Source organism: Sus scrofa, chromosome 5 (genome assembly GCF_054392235.1).
Source record: "Sus scrofa isolate SSC_HxYL_T2T_F1_AM1 chromosome 5, Sscrofa_HxYL_maternal_Yorkshire_Landrace_v2.0, whole genome shotgun sequence".
Classification (NCBI taxonomy): Eukaryota; Metazoa; Chordata; class Mammalia; order Artiodactyla; family Suidae; genus Sus; species Sus scrofa.
In genome coordinates this window covers 75,083,257-75,104,147 of record NC_139387.1, presented here as the reverse complement: position 1 = coordinate 75,104,147, position 20,891 = coordinate 75,083,257, and the positions used below count along the sequence as shown (strand labels likewise).

The following is a 20,891-nucleotide window of genomic DNA, read 5'->3' as shown; positions in this document are numbered from 1 at the left end:
AGAAATATTTAAATGAGAAGTTCCTGTCATGGCTCAGCGGAAACAACTCTGATTAGCATCCATGAGGACGAAGGTTCAATCCCTGGCCTTGTTCAGTGGGTTAAGAATCTGGTGTTGCCCTGAGCTGTGGTGTAGGTCGCAGATGTGGCTTGGATCCTGCTTTGTTGTGGCTGTGGTGTAGGCCGGCAGCTACAGTTCCAATTTGACCCCTAGCCTGGGAATCTCCATTTGCCATGGGTGCAGCCCTAAAAGGAAAACAAAAACAAAAACAAACAAACAAAAAAAAACCCCATAAAAAACAGAGAGAGAGAAGAAATATTTAAATGATATTAACTTGATATTAACTAACTATATGAAACTCAGAAGTTAGCAATACTTACATTCAAAATTCTCAATTTTGGGCGTGAAGTCTTTTCATGACGAGAACGACTTCTTACAGATTTTCGATAATGTCGTTTTATAGTTCTCCCTTCATGCCTTCCACTGGACGATGGGACATTCTCGTTGCCGTCACTCATACCTGAAGCAACATCTGAATGTGCACTTCAGAAAAAAAAGTTCAGTTCACAATGAGATTTCAAGGTTAGATATTTTAAATTTTCTTACCATCCTACCTACCAGCCAAGAAAGGAGAATTTTACTTTCACATACCTGTCTATAGAAGAGACCAAAGTGGTTGGTTGTGTAGGCTGTGGTGGTGCTGCTGGAACTGGCTCTGGAGGAGCAACCTGAGAGACTCCCTGAGTACTCTGTGAACAGGAAGGATAATTCAAATCTTGGCAGTAATACAGTTTATTTATTATTGACCATGCCCAATAAACTACTCTTTTTTCCCCTTATCCCTCCCCTAAGTCCTAGAAGCACTAAATTTACTAGTCATTCTTAATATTCAGCATCTACAGAGAGTCGTCTTAAATTTGCAAAGAAGTTTCTAAGCCAGTCTCTGGTACAGACTGTATAGTGTGCCATCAGCCAAGACAGTTGCTAGGTAGTGAGAAACTACAACCCGCCATGCAGCCAGCATCTCACCAGAATGCACAATAGGGCAGGCAGAGCACAGTGCTAAGATGGCTCAGGACTTTCTCCAAGTGGGGCAAAAATGATCTCTGGGAGCATAGCAGGGTAAGATACTCTGGTGACTGCCAATGGCAGGAATTTGTGAAAGGATAAGAACAATGGCTAAAGGGCTAGTTAGAGAAGTGAAGTGCTAGTAGGGTTAATCTTCTCCAAGGCACACTCACTTCCCAACAGAACAGCCAGTGGCAACAAGGCCCCCACACTGGCATTTCATTCTGCTGTAAGAAAAAGTCATTCAGAAGTTAGTTTGAAATAGTTTCCAAAAGAATTCTAACCCAGGGAACCTACGTTTCTCCTTTGTCATTTTTATCCCATTACACATATGTTTTCGATATAAACATGCAGAAATTCCATTTACCTCCAGAGCTGCTTGCTGGGAGGATGTAGTGGGGGCTTGGGCTAAACTCACTGCTGGCTGGGAAACTTGAATCTGTCCTCCTATACTGCCCACGGGAACCAAAAGATTTGATTCCGCATAAGATTGCACCACTGTAGGAAAGTAACCTGGTGCAGCCAATGCTTCTGTTGGCCTAGGAGGAGATAGGACTGTAGAAGGAATGCAAACAGAAGCCACGCTGGAGGAGGGAGCAATATTTGAATCTCCTGGGTACTGTGGTGGCAGTCGAGGTGGGAAGCCCTGTGACAGAAACGAGGAAGGGAGTTAGTGCAGGTTGGGTCATCAAGTGAGCAAAATAGCAAGACATGCAAAAAAAAAAAAAAAAAGGAAAGCATGTAGCAAAGAAGAATAGTTGCCCAATCTCCTCCTGATATTTTAAAGAAATGAAACGGTTGACTGATTTCAATTTAGGGGACAGGACTATAAGCAATTGTACTTTAACTTGCTATTTTTTTTCTCTCCTGGAGACTATTACTAATATTCTTTCTTTCTTTTTTGCTTTTTAGGGCTGCACATGTGGCATAAGGAAGTTCCCAAGCTAGGGACTGAACTGGAGCTGTAGCTGCCGGCCTACACCAGAGCTACAGCAATGTGGGATCCGAGCCACACCTGTGACCTATATCACAGCTCACTGCAACGCCGGATCCCCAACACACTGAGCGAGGCCAGGAATTGAATCTACATCTCATGGATACCAACTGGATTCGTTACTGCTGAGCTACAAAGGGAACTCCCCGTGCTAATATTCTAAATCTAAAACCTTGAAGCTTTTTATTGATACCATGCGGGCTACCCATATTTACTTCTCCTATAAAAAAAGGTAGATTGATATATTCCACCACTGGCCATATCTAGCTTTCCATCAGTTTACACTGAATACTGAGAGAACCATTTTCTCCCAAGAGGTGTCCTGAGGAAAATGGAAATGAATCATTAGACCTCATCACCCTATCCTTTCCCAGAATTTTACTATTTTAGCTCCTTTAGTTGAGATCAGCAACTTCCATTACTGCTAGTTACTCTGACATTCAATTATTAGATTTTCAAATCCTTGATGCTCTATTACTGGAACCAAACCCTCTGGCGCCCTCCTTCTTGCCAACCAACACAATACCTGATAGAGAACATCTCCAGAGGGAAGTGGAGCCTCAGCAGTCTGTCCCAGGTTAGCAGGTATCCCCATGGACTGAACTGCTGTTTGTAGGAGCTGTGGGTGAGCCTGACTTGGCAGCTGAGTCACAGGCTGCAAGAGGGTTGGAAGCTGACTAGGAACCACAGTGGATCCCCCTGGGACTGCAGCTGCTGCAGCAGATGAAGCCAAGGTGAGCAGAGGCTGATTAACGCCAGCTGCCGCTGTGACAGGAAGGGGTGAGAAGCCTGGCTGAGCGGCAGACACATGAGGAGCAGAGGGGACCTGAGAGACGGGGTACTGAGGGAGTAAGGAGGGTGGGAGTGGCTGTCCCACAGGGAGGAAGTGAGCACCAGAATGGACCGGAACAACTGAGGGCTGTGTCGCAACTGAGATCTGAGGTTCGCCTTGGATAGTTGGTACTGGCTGGGAAACTGGAAGCTGGGAAGGTAAAGAAAAATAAAACAGATAGACTTAAAAAAAAAAAAAAAAAAAAAAGCAAGGCTGCCAAAAGCAAGTCTTATGTATTAGCCAAAAAGGAAGAAAATTAAAACAAACATCACACCCCTGCATATATTAGTTTAAGTTAATATGCCACAAAAGAGCAGGGAGAAGACAGCAGGAGATAGGGAGGCTGACAGATTGGCTAGTGTTCCAAATCTTTTGCTGTAGAAAATTTTGCTAGTGCTCTAGCATTCAACCCTTCTGTATGAAAGGTTGTTATCTTTATAGCTTGACTGAGATATATTTCACCTACCATAACCTACTAGCATGTTTGCTTGTCATATTTCACTAAATCTGTGACTTGCTATTACCATTGTTATTGAAATTCAAGGATTTCCTCCTCAGTGAAGTTAGTGCTCATCCACATTGCTTCTATAATTTTTAAGTCTAACACAGGTCTGTGAAAGTAGGTCTAATTACCATATTTCACTGATTCTAGGATACGATTATCCCGTTTCAGCACTTGGACATTTAAACATTTATGAAATTGACATATCTTATAATTAATGGTGCGTCAGCTCTCAGTATTACATAAAATAATGGTGCATTTTATGATTGACAGTATCTCAAATGTAATGAAATATGCCAGAAACAATACACTGTGCCAAAACACAAGCAAAACAAACCCCACTGTTAAAGCTGAAAAAAGGTCATTCAGAAGGGCTTATCTTCTACAGAGTTACTTTTCAAGTACCTAGAAAGATGACCTAGAAAAAACCCTGTTCCATATAAAGTTTTGTTGTTTTTTTTATGGCCGCACCTGTGGCATATGGAAATTCCTGGCAAGGGAATGAATCCAAGCCACAGTGGTGACCTACGCCATAGCTGTGCCAACACCAGATCCTTTAACCCACTGTGCCAGGCCAGGGATCGAACCCACACCTTCGCAGTGACCTGGGCTGCTGCAGTCAGGTTCTTAACCCACCGCACCACAGCAAGAACTCCCATCTAAGGGTTTTTTATGACTGTCAGTAGGCAATAAGGGAAGGAAGTGATGTATAAATCTACATGAAAATACTGCATAATCACAATTGCAAACCTAGAATATTAGCTATAACTGGCACAATTCTAGAAAAATGTCATGGGTTCAGTTACTATTAGCCAATGCATATGCACACAAGATGTGATTTTTTACTTCAGTTTTACAGTGAAAATAACCAACTTTCACCACTAGAGAAGGTAGAAGCCTATCCACACGAAGTCATATGGCATTCCCTTAAGTGTTTACCTGTTTTCCTGCTGACACAGGAGGCAACACCTGTGGTGGTTGAGGCTGACTTGCTGGCTGTGCAGTCGTGGGCTCACTGGGGGCTGACGTCTGGGGAAGTGAATACTGCACTGTCTGCTGAGAGGGGGCTGTCTGCTGTACTCCTTGCTGCTGAGAATAAAATGATCATTTAATTTTGTTTCAAATCACTAATAGCATGTTTCTAAGGAAGTACATTTGCCTATCAGTGTCTAAGAAAGATGGCAATTTTAGTAATTAAGACATGAACAAACCCGAATTCATCAAATCTACTTTACATATCTTTTTCACCTGGTGTTCTTCATTTGGGATGGTACAAGTAAGAACACTTAACCAATGTTTCAAAGCTTGAGTCACCACTGGTTCTTCACCTAACATGCCCCGTCCCCACCCAGTAGCAGGTCTGTTAGTTATACACACACACCTTCAGATACTATGTCCAAAGAGACCTTCTCTCCTCCAAATTACCTCTCCCTTTGTTCCAATTTCTTTTTCTTTTAAAAAAAAATTTTAATGTCCTTATCTGTGGCATATGGAAATTCTCTGGCCAGGGACTGAATGTGAGCCCTAGCTGCAACCTGTGCCACAGATGAGGCAATGTAGAATCCTTTAATTCTCTACGCTGGGCTAAGGATCAAACCCACATCTCCACAGCGACCGAGCCACTGCAGTTAGATTCTTAACCCACTGCACCACAGTGGGAACTCCTGTTCCAATTTCTTGAGAGAAGCTCTCATTTTGGTCCTATATTAACTAACCCAATCCCTTCCTTTAATCTATTTTATCAACTGTATAATTAAATTGCTTAAAGAATAGCTCTGATAATAGCTACAAAATGTGAGAAAAGCACTGAATCTGGAACTTTAGCTTTACTATTCATCAGCTGTGATACATTAGAGATTGCTCATTTTACTGCCAAAATGAGATTTCCTTCTTTAAAAACATGGACACTACCACTTAACTTGAAGCAGGGCAAAGGGAACGACTACTGGGAATCAACCGTGTGCTAGATACTCTGGTATAATACACCTTAACTTAATGCATGGCATGTAACTGCCCCCAAACATGAAATTTTGTTGGTCAAGAATAGGTGTTTTTGTTTTGTTTTGTTTTGAATGAGCAGCCACAATAATGATCAAGTACCTTTCCAAAAATTCTGAAATAACATTAATTGTTATGAGTATGAGTAAGAATAGCCAACTGACTGAGGCAGCAGAATAGACAGGGAAAATGATGAATATTGGCTTGCAGTTTCTGCAAACTTACTAAGATTAAACAAGAACGAGTTCTAATAGTTTAACACACATTATAAGAGGTAAAAGATTTTAAGACTGGATTGCTTTGCAGGATCTCTGGAAACCACAGAGAGACAGTTTCTCAGTACTATTTTATAAGGCCTTAGACTAGAAAAGTTGTTGGCTCACAGTGTCTTATTTATTACACTAGCCTATCTGTATCTGTAAAGCTAAAACGTCATTTCTGACTAGGAAAAGCATTAGCTTTCTAGAGGTAATTCATAATAGATATAAGAAACATTCTGCTCAGAAGAGATTATATAATCTCTCTCCTTTTATGACATAATTGGTTAGTAGTTAAATGGTAGGTAAGTTAAATGGTAGGTAAGTTATGGAGTCAGACTACTTGAATTTAAATTCTTTCTGTCTCTAATAAGCTAAGTTTGGGTAAAGTCTGACTCAGTTTCTCCAGATCTTGTTTCAGCTTCTCCATTTGTACAATGGAAATAATGATAGCATCTATATTTAAAGGATTCATATTAGGATTATATAAAAATACAGGCAGAGCCCTTTGCACATTTTATATAATGATGAATACTATCCTTATTTTGTAGAAATTGACACACACACACACACACACACATATATTTATATATCTACCATATTATTTAGGTTCCCTGAAAGGAGCCATGTATGGTACATCTGGGAAGTCTCTCAGTGAAGGCACATGGCCCTTCAGAGCATGAACTCAATTAGGAAAAAAAAAAGCTGTTTAATTACTCAGTGTGTATGTGTCAAAAATGAGCAGTTTTACAGAGATATACCCTCACTCTTTGCTTAAAAGAAATGATAGGCATACATGCCAGTTATACCTCAGAGCATTTACGGAGAAGAGGCACCTCTAGGTAGGCCAGGAGTATATGGTATTTTTTATTTTTGTTTTTGCACAATTACATTGGTTAATAATCAACACTTTAGCCAAACAAGTATTGTTTAGCACAGTAGACTGGCATCACACTTTGCATAAAATTGCCTCATGAAACCAGTTTAAACAGACTATATTGACTATGTACTATCTGTTAGACATAGGTGCTTGATGGAAGAATGTTCATGAGCTTTTAGTTGAACAGAAAGTAAGAAATACCCGAAGATGCTACATGTGCTCTATAAATGAAATTATTAACTAAGTAGGGTAGGGTAACTCATGACCTTTCTTGTGATGGCAAAATACTAAGTTTTCTAGTAGGAGAAAGCTATTTTAATACCTCATTAAGACATAGCATGCTACTATTTTTGATTAAAAACATGAAAAAAAGCAATCTCTTATTCATTATATACCAGAAACAAAAGAAATAAATTTCAGCTAAAGTGTATCTTTTCCGTCACATTAATAAAACCAGAGACTATGGTTTCCTAAGGTAGGGTGGGAACTAACAGTACAATACAAAACAAAACAAACAGCACACCTAAAAATAGACAGACTCTAATTACACAGCCCAGAAAGTTTACAACATTTCTTTTCTTTTTTTTTTTTTTTTTTTTGGTCTTTTTGCCTTTTTCTAAGGCCACTCCCACAGCATATGGAGGTTCCCAGGGGCTAGGGATCTAATCAGAGCTGCAGCTGGCAGCATACACCAGGGCCACAGCAACGTAGGATCTGAGCCGAGTCTGCGACCTATACCACAGCTCACGGCAATACCGGATCCTTAACCCACCGAGCGAGGCCAGGGATCAAACCCGCAACCTCATGATTCCTAGTCAGATTCATTAACCACTGAGTGAACTCCAACATTTCTATCTATGAAACTGCAGAAGAAAAAACAAACAAATGCAGCTTCTGGGCACTTCTGCTGAGTCACAAGTCCCTGCAGAACTTCAACACAGAAAAAAGAACATTTTCTAAGAAATCTTTGAACTCTGGCTTTCAGTTTTAATTCTATTCACCAACTGGGTATGCGACCCTGAAAAAGTTAAATACTCTAGACTGCTTACACTTATATAGAGCATCTGAAACATGAATTTCTTTCTTTCTTTTTTTTTTTTTTGTCTTTTTGTCTTTTTGCCATTTCTAGCGCCGCTCCCGCGGCATATGGAGGTTCCCAGGCTAGGGGTTGAATCGGAGCTGTAGCCTCCGGCCTACGCCAGAGCCACAGCAACGCGGGATCCGAGCCGTGTCTGCAACCTACACCATAGCTCATGGCAATGCCAAATCCTTTAACCCACTGAGCAAGGGCAGGGACCGAACCCGCAACCTCATGGTTCCTAGTCGGATTCATTAACCACTGCGCCACAAAGGGAACTCCAGAAACATGAATTTCTGATGCTACTGTAGAAATAGCCATTTAGTCATATCTTTTCCCAGAAGAGTCAACTACCTAATTCTTTTTTTTTTTTTTTTTGCTTTTCAGGGCTGCACCTGCAGAACAGGGAGGTTCCCAGGCTAGGGGTCGAATGAGAGCTGCAGTTGCTGGTCTACACCACAGCCACAGTGATGCAGGATCAGAACTGAGTCTGAAACCCACACCACAGCTCACAGAAACACTGGATCCTTAACCCACTGATTGAGGCCAGGGGTCAAACCCACGTCATGGATACCACTTGGGTTCATTACCGCTGAGCCACAATGGGAACTCCAACTACCTAATTCTTTTAATTTGACATTTATGGAAGTGTCCTCCCTTCCCATGTATACATTTATCACCACTAAACTCAATGGCTTTTCTCACTGTCTTCTTTATTACATGCCCAAATATAAAATACCTAACAAACTCCTTTGGAAAAGGAAAAACAGGGCACACACTTAAAACCACACATTTTATTTCTGTTGGCCTGTGTCCAAGGTAAGCAAATTAGGAGACTGCTACCCATGATAATGTTTCTGTACTTACCTAGCTTTATGTAACTTTTAATTTGCATTCTTATTAGGGGTCGTTAATATAATTAAACCTGCTAAAGTTGGCAAAAATGTGACTACTTGAATTTTAATATATATAGATTGAGAAACTTGTCTTGAAGAGCAGGAGCAAGACAAAACAAATCTCACCCCTTCGATTCTATAAGACAGAGGTGCTCGTCACAGATAAAAAGTATATATAGGCAGACAGCAGAGTTACTGCAGGTTTGGTTCCAGACCACTGAAATAAAGTGAATATCACAATAAAATGCGTCACATGAACTTTTTGGTTTCCCAGGGCATATAAGTTATGTTTATACTTTACTGTAGTCTATTAAGTGTGAAATAGCATTATGGCTGAAAAAAAAATGTGCAACATTAATTTAAAAATACTTTGATGCTAAAAGATGCTAACCATCACCTGAACCTTCAGCAAGTCATAACCTTTTTGCAACAGTAACATCAAAAATCAATGATCATATATCATCGTACCAAATATAATAATGATGGAAAAGTCTGAAATACTGTGGGAATTACCAAAATGTGACACAGAGAGACTACATGACATGTGGGACTGGAAGCAGGCCATTTGAAATGAGAATTTAAAATTTTGTTTCAAAAATTAATAGAAACAGGCCAACTTAGAATTTGATGGTGTTTTTTTTTTGGCCACGCCCACAGCATGTGGAGGTTCCTGGGCCAGGGATGGAATCTGCACCATAGCAGTGACCTAAGCTGCTGCAGTGACAATGCCAGATCCTTAATCTGCTCAGCCACAAGAGAACTCCTAGAATTTGGTGGCTTGACAACATACTTCGAAGGGAACTATCAACAAAGTGTTTATTGGGAAGTTTTTTTTTTTTTTTGTCTTTTTGCTATTTCTTTGGGCCGCTCCTGCGGCATATGGAGGTTCCCAGGCTAGGGGTCTAATCGGAGCTGAAGCCACTGGCCTACGCCAGAGCCACAGCAACGCAGGATCCGAGCCGCGTCTGCAACCTACACCACAGCTCACGGCAACGCCGGATCGTTAACCCACTGAGCAAGGGCAGGGACCGAACCCGCAACCTCATGGTTCCTAGTCGGATTCGTTAACCACTGCACCACGACGGGAACTCCTATTGGGAAGTTTTTATGACACATGTAGTAACTATAAATTTTATTTGAAACAGATAATAAACATTCAATTGTGCTCCCAAAGTGTTATTTCCATGCACACAAATACTGTTAATTAATATCAATGATGAACTATAGATATTTAATTTCAGAAGTACCAGTTTGCTATTGAATACATCAGCACTGTACTAATCCCTTGAGTTCTCTGAAACTTTGGGAACAAACTCCCCAAATCAGAAGTTTAAAGCATTTTTTTAAAGTTCCTGAGGTAGTTGTTCTCAGGCTTTCATTCATTTTAGCATAAAATCTGATACCCCACCTCACAGATTAGAAATACTTAAGGAGTTCCTGATGTGGCGCAGCGGAAATGAATCCAACTAGGAACCATGAAATTGTGGGTTCGATCCCTGGTCTTGCTCAGTGGCTTAAGGATCCGGCATTGCTGTGAGCTGTGGTGTAGGTTGCAGGCACAGCTCAGATCTGGGATAGGCCAGCAGCTGTAGCTTTGATTCAACCCCTATCCTGGGAATCTCCATATGCCACAGGTGTGGCCCTAAAAAGCCAAAAAAAAAAAAAAAAAAAAAGAGAGAAATACTTAAAAATGAGTGTAGAATAATAATTTTGTGTCAAGCTCAGTAACAGCAAAATGCTCCTAAAAGGACAAATCATTGAACATGTAGAAATAAAACTGATATGCTTTGTACTGCTTATCCTTGAACAACATGGGAACATGGGTTCACTTAACAAGTGTTTTTTGTTTGTTTTGTTTTTTAAGGGCCAAACCTGCGGCATATGTAAGTTCCCAGTCTAGGGAGCTGTAGCCGCTGGCCTACACTATAGCCACAGCCACGTCAGATCTGAGCCGTGTCTGCAACCTATACCACAGCTCATGGCAATGCTGGATTCTTTAACCCACTAAGCAAGGCCAGGGATCGAACCCACATCCTCATGGATACTAGCTGGGTTTCTTACTGCTGAGCCATGACGGGAACGCCAACACGTGGCTTTTTTCCAGTAAGTATATACTTCAGTACTACATGACCCAAGACTGGCTGAACAAATCCATGGATGTGTAACCATGGATAGAGAGGACGGACTATAAAGTTATACACAGATTTCTGACTGTGTGGAAGGCCTGTACCCCTAGCTCTCTGAGTTGTTCAGGGTCAATCATATTGTCAAACGAGAGTAGAATCATCTGTTTAAGAAGGCACATAAATTATGTCAGTAAAAACGATTCTTCTGAATGTAAATATATGCCTAATCTAGTAGATTGTTCAGAAACACAGTACACAAAAGAGATTTTCTAAAATGTTACTAAACACACAAAATTTAATGTCTCTTGATCATCCTCTCAAAAACTTAGCAAGCCATTTACATCAGGAATCTAATGCATGAAAGACGTAAAACTGTTTTGGCTGCTGGTAATCCATAAAATGTAGCAATGAGTTGCTCTCACCTGTTGAGAATGCTGTACAGGTTGGGAGGATGGAATCCCTGTTAAACTACTTGAAGATGGCTGACCCTGGCTCTGCCCCTGTGCCTGAAGGAAAGAAGTGAAAACAAAAAATTAGATAAGCCCAAAGGTATGTTAATAGAGGTCAGGATTTTGCAATAAATTTGTGAGCTCCTGAGAGTTTGCTTGAGCAAAATGAAACATTAGCTTGGTCAAGGATTTAGGGAGAGACAGTGGGGCATGTTTTTAAAGAAAAAGATTAGAGAAGGATCATATCGTAGAACATACTCTGACTCCATGGAAAAACCACTGTTGGTTAAAACCTAAGCTACCCCACTGCTAAGGCTGTAATTTTTGCCAAAATAGTAAAACTCATAATAAAGTGGTTATTGAAAATAATCAGGAAAAAAGTACTAAGATCATCAACGTAAAAAAAACTATTTGAACTATTATAGAAAAAAGGGTATTTGATAATGCTCTTTTGGTTCCTTTTATTATTTCTTATAGTGCTACAGTGACTTTTGCCAAAAATGTAAACAAAACCTGTTACCATCATTAACTGCCAGGTGCCTAGAGATTCTCAAACAGGGGCAATTTAGGCACCCCACTCCCCTTTCCAGTAACACCTGGAAATATCTGGAGATATTTTTGGTTGTTACAACTGGGGGAGGTAGAGGCCAAGGATGCTGCTAAATGTTCTACAAATGCACCGAACAGCAATTATCTAACCTAAAATATCAATAGCATTGTATTTGAGAAATCCTCACTTAGAAAAGGTTTTAAGTTAAATGAGAAGGTAAGAAGTGAATTCAGGTCTTGATTTTAGGTGAGTAGGAAAACGACAAGGCCCACTTTTGCTGTTTCATTTCAGTTTACAGGGGTTGCTCTGGTGTTTACTTGGATAGGACATCACATTTCACTGCAACTTAACCACTGCAAGCATTCATTCTTTATGCAACTTTTCTGTAAATTAACTACCTAATGTTTGAAATTCATTTTGGAAGTACATAGGAGAAAGGCTGGCGGTGCACACACATTCACAGTACAGGCTGGCAACCAGTGTGTTAATGTGAACATAGCATATGCAATGTGCATGGAGTACAATTTCCAAATTTCTAGATCTTTTTGCTTCTTAGTACTACTCTTAAGTAACTGATACTTCATGTGTATCTTTGGGGTAATTTATGCTCTTGATGGAGAAAGAACATAGGAACAAAGTACAATGGAGAACATGTAATACTTTATAAGAGTGGGATATTTAAAACATCCAAATGATATCCAGAATATATAATTGCAAAGTCTATCTAACTAACTGCCTAGTCTCCTACATAGATTTTATGGCCTATACATTCGGTAAAATGTATCAAAGGAATACATGACAATTGTTAATACTGACTCCACTTCTTAATTTCTATTATGTCCATCACTTTTGTCTTTATTTCAAGAGAGTACATATGCTCATATACATAAATAACAAAATTTAGCTTTTTTCAGGAAAAATCTAATAACTGAGGATTTCCCCTGTGGCACAGGGGCTAAGGATCTGGCATTGTCACTGCAGCAGCTTGGGTCACTGCTGTGGTGTAGGTTCAGTCCCTGGCCCTGGAACTTCCACATGCTGCAGATGCAGCCAAAAATAAATAAATAAACAAAAAACAAGAACTGAGCTATCTAATGTTTTTTACTTTGCTAACATACATCACAAATCTTTAAAACCAAACAAAAAAAATCCACCACCCATACTAGATTTTAATTTAGTTACTGAAAATTAGAATCAGTCAATTTTATGGATTAACATTTTATTTGAACACATAATACAAATTGATTTGTTTGATGCCATTTTAAAAAGGCAACTTCACTTATTAAGATGTTTCCTCTCTTTTAATTTCTGTATGTACTCCTAATACTACTTTTAGAAAAAGGATTCTCCACTTCCCATTCTTTTCATTTTACAGGAAAAAAAAATGTTATCTTCTCTTAAAAAACTAGCCACGTTCATTTCTAGGAAGAAAGAAATACTTCACATTAGTATGTGTGAAGCATCAATTCTGAGTCAACTTTACAGACATTTACATTTCACTTCTAGTTGAAAACGTTCTACATATGAACAGAAGTCACTGATTTTGACAAGTAACTAAAATTCTAGTTTCTTTTCTTTTCCAATGGTTTGATTATAGGTAAATCAGGCAGGCTTGCTCTCAGATTTTGTTCTTAAATACAAGTAGTTTAAAATAACCCCCCCAACACACACACAAAATGGAGAAATTGTAATAAAATTAAACAATAATCCTCATGAATGGAAAGGAGGGACAGAAAACTTAAATGCAATGGTGCACAGCAGGGTAGTTTAAGAGAACTGTGGAAGTTTTCCTATAACCTGTGGATGGAGTGCAGATCCTCCTGAAGAAAATGATGCAGATAAAATCTGCGGAGAAGTGGTTCCTTGGGGGAAACAGAAGAAAAGTGGGGATTCTTGTATCACTGTCTGAGGCAGATGGATAAAGGGTAATGAGACGTCAGAGCCAAAAGGTGCAGCTGTTCCCCCTGTAGGGGGAGGTGATTGAAAATCACTGGGGTCTGAAGAAGTGATTTGTGAGGAATCACTGGAATATTCTGGGCTTCCTATTGGCCAGCTCTGTCCAGTAGGCTCTACCACAGAAACGGTCAATTCTGGGGGCTGGAAATTATGTTGTTCTTCAGTCACAGGCTGCAGGCGGCCGTGTAATCCAGCTGATTGAGGAGGTGGTTCTTCCTGATTCAAGTCCACGGCAACCTGTCGATTTCGGTAAATACGCTGAGGTAAAACTCCTCCTTCTCCTGAAGAGGAGCTTGGAGTATGAACATGAAACTCAAATACACAATTGCTTCTGCTCTCATTGTTATGAGTTAACACAGCAGGTGCAGAATGAGGAACAAAGACAGGGTGAAATTTCAAACGTGTAGCATCTGTACTGATAGGTGTAGAAATGCTAGAGAGGGGAGATCCTGGACTTAGTCCAGAATCTAATCGTAAATTCTGAAGATGTCCTACCAGGAAAGCCTGTCCAGATGGAAATTCAAAGACAGAACTCGAAGGAGGGCCCCCTTGCACTGGCTTCTGTTCAGGTATCTGTTTCATAGGACTTGACAGGACTGGAGAGTTGTATGGAATACCCTCAAACTGTTCTGCCATTTGGGTCTGGTAATGTACCCCTGCTACATACACTGCTTCCTGAGGAATAAAGTAGTGAGCTTCTTCTGGAAGTACTAGTCCAGGTCTACAGTCACCATAAACTTGAGTAGGCTCAAACAGAGGTTGGACCTGTATCTCACATGGCTCTCCAGTTACTCTACTGGCTGTAGTACCCAACATAACTACGGCCTCTGGTGTCCAGTTAGTTGGGCAGCCACCAGGTGGAAGAAGATTTTGGCCAACAGTCCTCAGCAGGGGTTGGAAGTGATGAGTTTGGGCTTCCAGGAAGGAGGTGCTCTTACGCCGCTGGGAAATAGCCACCTTCGGTGGACAGGTGGGAGGTGGTGAAAAAGAAACTGGACGTTCATGAATAGTTGGGAAAAATATCTGTGATTCTGGGTATGTTGGGGTCCCCCCACGCGGATGCGCCATGGACTGAGGCTGTATCAACATGAATAAGACAAGTAATTCATACATTCATATGTGAAATTACATTAGACATGCATAACTGGGTAGCTCTGTGTAACCCTACGAAATGGTTACACCAAATTTATAATTAATAAAGAAATAACAATGCTTTCAGAAATTATGTGCACAGTAAAAAAAAAAATCCATTAAATACATCCAGGGTCAATAAAATTATTCTGTGGGACTCTTTGCATTAGATAGGAGCTGCTTTTCCACAATTCTCCTCTCTCAAGGGAAATGGAAGGATTTAACTTCCTAAGTGATTATTCTGCTTTTACCCACAATTAATATGTTCACTCATGACTTAATGTAAACTGCATCAGTGGAAACAGAGTTAAGTAAGAATGAGACTGTACCAAGTTTTCCTATTCTGAAGCTTTATTGTTGTGTGCTGTTAGAGGCTCCAGAGTTAATTTCTGATTAACTAATAGTGTGTCTTCTACCTAGAAATCAGAAGAGATTTTTGGTGGATACTAAAAAATGAACAACTTAATGACAGTCAAGTCTCTCCTCTGTCTATCCCAAAACACATGCAGTTAATTTCACTACATGAAATATGTTATGGATGCCAAATCACTGAATGTCCACTTTTCTGATCCTAGTTAAGAGTTTAATATTTCAAATCAGGGGAAAAGGATAGCATAAATAAAAGCCAACTTGATTTAAGAGCACTTTTTGTCAAAGAAGTATTCTAGATTTAAAACTCTAAATTTAGAATTCTACCTTGTCAAATGCACACAGTGCACACTAATAATCCACTTTCATGGACCCTTTTTAAAAAGGGTAAAAAAAAAAAAAAGGTAGATCAGTTTCATTCTTTCAATAGGGAAGAACTTTTTATCAAATTAGCAAAATGGACCTACTGTTGTTTCTTTACAACTGCTAAAAGGAGGTTTCCATTTTGAATCAGAATGCTCCATTTTATGCTGTCTTTTCACAGAGTATCCCAATGCCATAAAACATTAATTATAGTTAATCATTCTCCTAGGTAAAAACCTGAAAATTTGGGCTTTGCTAGGTCAAACGTTAACTTATATTTTCTACCTGGAAAAGCAGCAGCAAAGTCCCACAGTGTTTGTAACAACTTTAAAAGACAGATCTTCTATAGATATTAATGGGGCCAAAGAAAATCAGGTGGTACTATCTGTGTATCTAATGCATTCATTAATGTCAAGGTCCCAGTTCATTCAATCTAAGAAAAATATTTCCAGGAAGGAATATTATGTGACCTTCTTCTAGTTTGCTAAAACTAAATCACATCATATTAAATACCTGACAAATTAAAAAGTAACTTTCCCTCTTCAATTATTCTTCAAAGACTGTGGGGAAAAAAAGGACTTGAGCAGTGTCATTAGCATGTCTTTGGAATAAAGTGAGGAGAAAATATGTTTGGGTAATGTTTGATAAAGAGAAAACACCTGTTGATTAAGCCAACAAGGAGTTTAAGGAATATACATATTCTTCGCTAACGATATGAAAATGCCAGGAGCTGTATATGATGGAGGATAGGAAAGTATAATAAAAGCTAAATTTTATTACACACACGCTGATATGTGTCAAGGATGTTATAGGCATTCACTCTCATTACCTCCTTGCTTTTCTCTCCCTTAAAGCTTTATAACAAAAAAGTTTCCTACAGGAAAAATTGGTATCCTAAAAGCATAATATATTACTAAGTTTAGTTCTTATCTCTACTTAGTTTTTATTAAAATTCTTGATGCCTGGATGTATTCATTGGTAATAAATTTTTATTTGTCAGGAAGTTTATGGTTACATACAGTACTGACAAAGAGGGAAGGCAGGCTGGAGCGTCGGTGCTTGCGCTGAGAGGCAGAGTGCATAGGCAGGACACTCTCCAATGCTTTAGAAAGCTTTTCGGCAAAAGTTTCCTCGGGGGCAGTCCGAAGGAGGGAAGGAGAAAGAGGTGCAGACAGCACTGGTGGTGGGGTGGGAGGAGCACTGGGAGAGATGCGGGACAGAGAGGGAACAGCAGAAAGATGGGGAACACAAACCGACATGCTACGGCCACGACGAGGCTAAACAGAAAACAAACACATACATGAAAAACACAATACTCTGGAAACAAAATAATCAAATGTACAATGATAACAGGGCATAGCTGACATAAAGAAATGTTCCATCCTCCCCCAACTCCATAAAAACATTTTTTGAGGAGGGACAGAATTTTACAAAGCATACTGGGCAGATCGTAACTATACTCCCTACACTGTTGGTCGCAGACAGGTGTTTTGCTTTGTTTTGTTTTGAATGAGCAGCCACAATAATGATCAAGTACCTTTCCAAAAATTCTGAAATAACATTAATTGTTATGAGTATGAGTAAGAATAGCCAACTGACTGAGGCAGCAGAATAGACAGGGAAAATGATGAATATTGGCTTGCAGTTTCTGCAAACTTACTAAGATTAAACAAGAACGAGTTCTAATAGTTTAACACACATTATAAGAGGTAAAAGATTTTAAGACTGGATTGCTTTGCAGGATCTCTGGAAACCACAGAGAGACAGTTTCTCAGTACTATTTTATAAGGCCTTAGACTAGAAAAGTTGTTGGCTCACAGTGTCTTATTTATTACACTAGCCTATCTGTATCTGTAAAGCTAAAACGTCATTTCTGACTAGGAAAAGCATTAGCTTTCTAGAGGTAATTCATAACAGATACAAGAAACATTCTGTATTTTTACTGAAGTAGTCACTGAAAAAATATCTGAAATGTGAAAGAATAATTTCAATTTTTTTTTTTTCCAGGCATATCAGAGGTTCAACTTTGGTTTACAAAGTTTGAAGCACCTTAACATAAACATTTTAATATGGCTACAAGGCAGTACATCTAATGCTGCAAGGCTGTCCTGAGCAAGTTTGTTTTTTCCTAGATATTGTGAACTGTATAACCAATTATATTATTTTCCTATCCTTGTTTCTCTTTTGTTCTTATTTTTTGTCTTTTGAGGGCCGCACCCGCAGCATATGGAGTTTCCCAGGCTAAGGGTCAAATCAGAGCTTCGCCACTGGCCTACACTACAGCCATAGCAATGCCAGATCTGAGCTGCGTCTATGACCTACACCACAGCTCATGGCAATGCGGGATCCTTAACCCACTGAGCAAGGCCAGGAATTGAACCTGCGTACTCATGGACACTAGTCAGATTTGTTGCTGCTAAGCCACGATGGGAACTCCTCTTTTATTTTAAAATTCTATTTATAATTGATACATTATTGTAAGCCACAGTAAATTCTTCCTGGAATGAGAAAGGAATAATTATAAAATTTTTACAAACCCTCAATTTTTTTTGGGGGGGGGGCTTTTTAGGGCTGTACTTGCAGCATATGTAAGTTCCCAGGCTAGTGGTCTAATTGGAGCTGTAGCTGCTGGCCTATGCCACAGCCACAGCAATGCCAGATCTGAGCCGCATCTGCGACCTACACCACAGCTCCCGGCAATGCCAGATCATTATTCCACTGAGTGAGACCAGGGATCGAACCCGCAACCTCATGGTTTCTAGTCGGATTCGTTTCCCTGCACAACGATGGGAACTCCCAAATCCTCAATATTTAATAACTCTTCATGATTTTGCCACAGAATACTGTCATTAAAAGGCAAGACTGTAATTTCACTAACAGTCTGTCTTTAGAGCATCAATAAATATAGCTACATTTGTGAATCAAATACTTAATATCTTCATAAACAATCATTCCATTTCCTTCCTAAAAATAAAGAGCTAAAATTTATCGTCCTGTGATAAGGGATAAAGAATAGCTTTAAAAAAAAAAAAAATCTGGAGTTCCCATCCGTGGTACAGCAGAAACAAATCCAACTAGGAACCATGAGGTTGCGGGTTTGATCCCTGGCCTTGCTCAGTGGGTCAAGGATCTGGCGTTGCCATGAGCTGTGGTGTAGGTCATAGACATGGCACAGATCTGGTATTGCTGTGGCTGTGGCGTAGGCTGGCAGCTGTAGCTCCAATTAGACCCCTAGCCTGGGAACCTCCACATGCCATGGGTGCAGCTCTAAAAAAAAAAAAAAGAAAGAAAAAGAAAAAATCTAGCTATGATGATCCAGAAGAAATCATCTAGAACATGAGTAGAAACTCACAAGAAATGCTGACAAATATTTGTTAGAACAGAGAAATATACCTGTACAGTCTGTATAAAGCTCTTCTACCCTACCTACTTATTTTAAAGGTTAGAGAAGTAGACTGTTTGAACGCTAGTACATAGAAAGATTTTTTCTGTCACTGTGGCCATTCGTCTTGAGACCTAGCCAATGCAGAACTGAGGAAAGGACTCTGAAACAAGCAAACATCTTTTATTCCAAGCTGTGGGGTGAATAGACCACAACAAGCAGAAGTATTTTCTTACCAGAGAAAGACTGAGTTTCGTTCAATAAAGAATAAGAATTCCACAAATTCAGATTAAAAGCTGAGAAAGAAGGAAAATCTATCTGCCTAGAGAGCTCACTAAACAAGAGCCCTACAGTGACCAGTTTATTCTCAATTCCTTCCTGAGGCAGAAAATGCATCTTATTTGCTTCTGAAGACTTTGTGGAGGGTCAGCAAAAGAAAAGGGGTATTAGCTAATGATCTACTTGAACATTCTCTATATGAGAAGCAGGAGTGGCTAATGTAAAAACATAGGTAATAATGTATGAATATGTGCATGTAGGTATGTGTACATATGCATAGATATAAAATATTTCAGGAAATAATTTCTGTAAGTTGATTCTGAAAAAAAAATCAGTCATAAAACAGATACCAAATAAAGGGAAAAAGCAGATGAACATATACTGGGGAAGGAACTTGTGTCCAACACAGACTTTAAGGCAAGAACACGCACAGCAACTCATGATTAACTAAACACAAGCGCTAAATTAAATGGTCATACACATAAAGGATTCTTTCACTGAAGAGTACTCACATGCAGCATTCTATAACAGTTTGAAGGTCTTACCTGTTTTCTACACAATAAGACATCTTACAGAAAATACTTAGTAACTCTTTTAATAAGTAACTTTTGAAAAATCCCTGCCCCCCCACCCCTAAGCCATGTATATATATGCCCAGCTACACTCCTTTGAACAGTTTCAACCCTGAAGTGCTAAAGAGAACATTATCTTTAATCAAATTCAGATTAATTTAAATCTTGTAAATAGTTTCTTTGCAATATTAATATATATCCCATTCTGCCTGAACTGCTCCAATTATACTCTATAGTAAACCTACTTCCTTTAGAAATACACCATTTGTACTTTTTAACTTGGAATGCATGCTGTTACTTTTTCAGTAGAAGAGTCTGAACTGAACCCATTACCTAGTGGCTATCATCATTAGCTTCCCCTCTTATGCAGTTACTCACCATACTTGAGGGTGGATAACCCCCATGGGGCTGAGCCTGTGCCTGGACAACAGACGCTGTATGCCCTGGCAGTGTGCAAGTAGAATGTGCCTGCTCATGCTGGGAACCATATGAAACTGTCTGTTGGCTGCTCACTCGAGATTCTGTGAAGACAGAAGATCCCTGACCACTGTCAACCGTCCCGTCAGCTGAAGGAGAAATAAATGGCCAAAAAACAAGACAGAGAGACATATCACAAAAAGGAGGTTCACATTTTCTCATGACAAACCCCTGATCTTAGGGCTACATGGTTTTTTCCTTTGCACAGACCTGAACTAAGTAAATAATAAATACCAATTTTACCAAGTAGATTTCTACGTTTAAATGAGGGAATCCATATAGAAAAAAATTTTCTTTAAAAAAAAAAAAAAAGAAATCCTGACCATCACAAAATTTTACCACCTAAAGAACAAGGGGAAAATGTTAGTCTGAAGTTTGACACAGCTTCCAAAGTCTTAACTGTGGAAACTATTAAGAAAGTAGTTCAATTAATAACTAGCAGTCTCCTTAGTTTCTAATTAATACATTATTTAGCTTTGCTAAAAGAGTGGAACCAGATTAATAGGTTCAATAATAAGTAGCTAAGATAAACTTGTTCACTTTTCATTATTATGAAAAAGGAATTATAGAAAGTAGAGGTCTACAAATTAGAAAGTATTGAAATCTGTAAAACTGTTTCATTGTCTTAATCACATCTCCTTACTGCCTCATCCTTCTATTCTATTCGCCATGGACCTAAGAACAGAAAGAAAAGGGTGATGGCAACCATTTCAAACATCTTATTTATACATT

At 39.4% G+C, this 20,891-nt stretch overlaps 1 protein-coding gene across 50 annotated transcripts in view; it reads right to left on the bottom strand.

Moving 5' to 3' along the window:
- Nucleotides 1-20,891, bottom strand: part of WNK1 (WNK lysine deficient protein kinase 1) — a 142,609-nt gene that overhangs the window by 24,330 nt on the left and 97,388 nt on the right. For 8 of the 50 annotated variants that reach the window (XM_084956990.1, XM_084956991.1, XM_084956997.1 and 5 more), the window contains exons 8-15: nucleotides 20,061-20,248; nucleotides 13,428-14,663; nucleotides 11,054-11,137; nucleotides 4,336-4,485; nucleotides 2,589-3,044; nucleotides 1,436-1,714; nucleotides 652-749; nucleotides 381-543 (exon numbers count right to left, since the gene is read on the bottom strand). In XM_084956990.1, the coding sequence (XP_084813116.1) occupies nucleotides 381-543; nucleotides 652-749; nucleotides 1,436-1,714; nucleotides 2,589-3,044; nucleotides 4,336-4,485; nucleotides 11,054-11,137; nucleotides 13,428-14,663; nucleotides 20,061-20,248 (2,654 nt within the window). The remainder of the gene's footprint in view (nucleotides 1-380; nucleotides 544-651; nucleotides 750-1,435; nucleotides 1,715-2,588; nucleotides 3,045-4,335; nucleotides 4,486-11,053; nucleotides 11,138-13,427; nucleotides 14,664-20,060; nucleotides 20,249-20,891) is intronic. The other 42 variants (XM_084957018.1, XM_084957022.1, XM_084957015.1 and 39 more) reach the window with 11 other exon arrangements.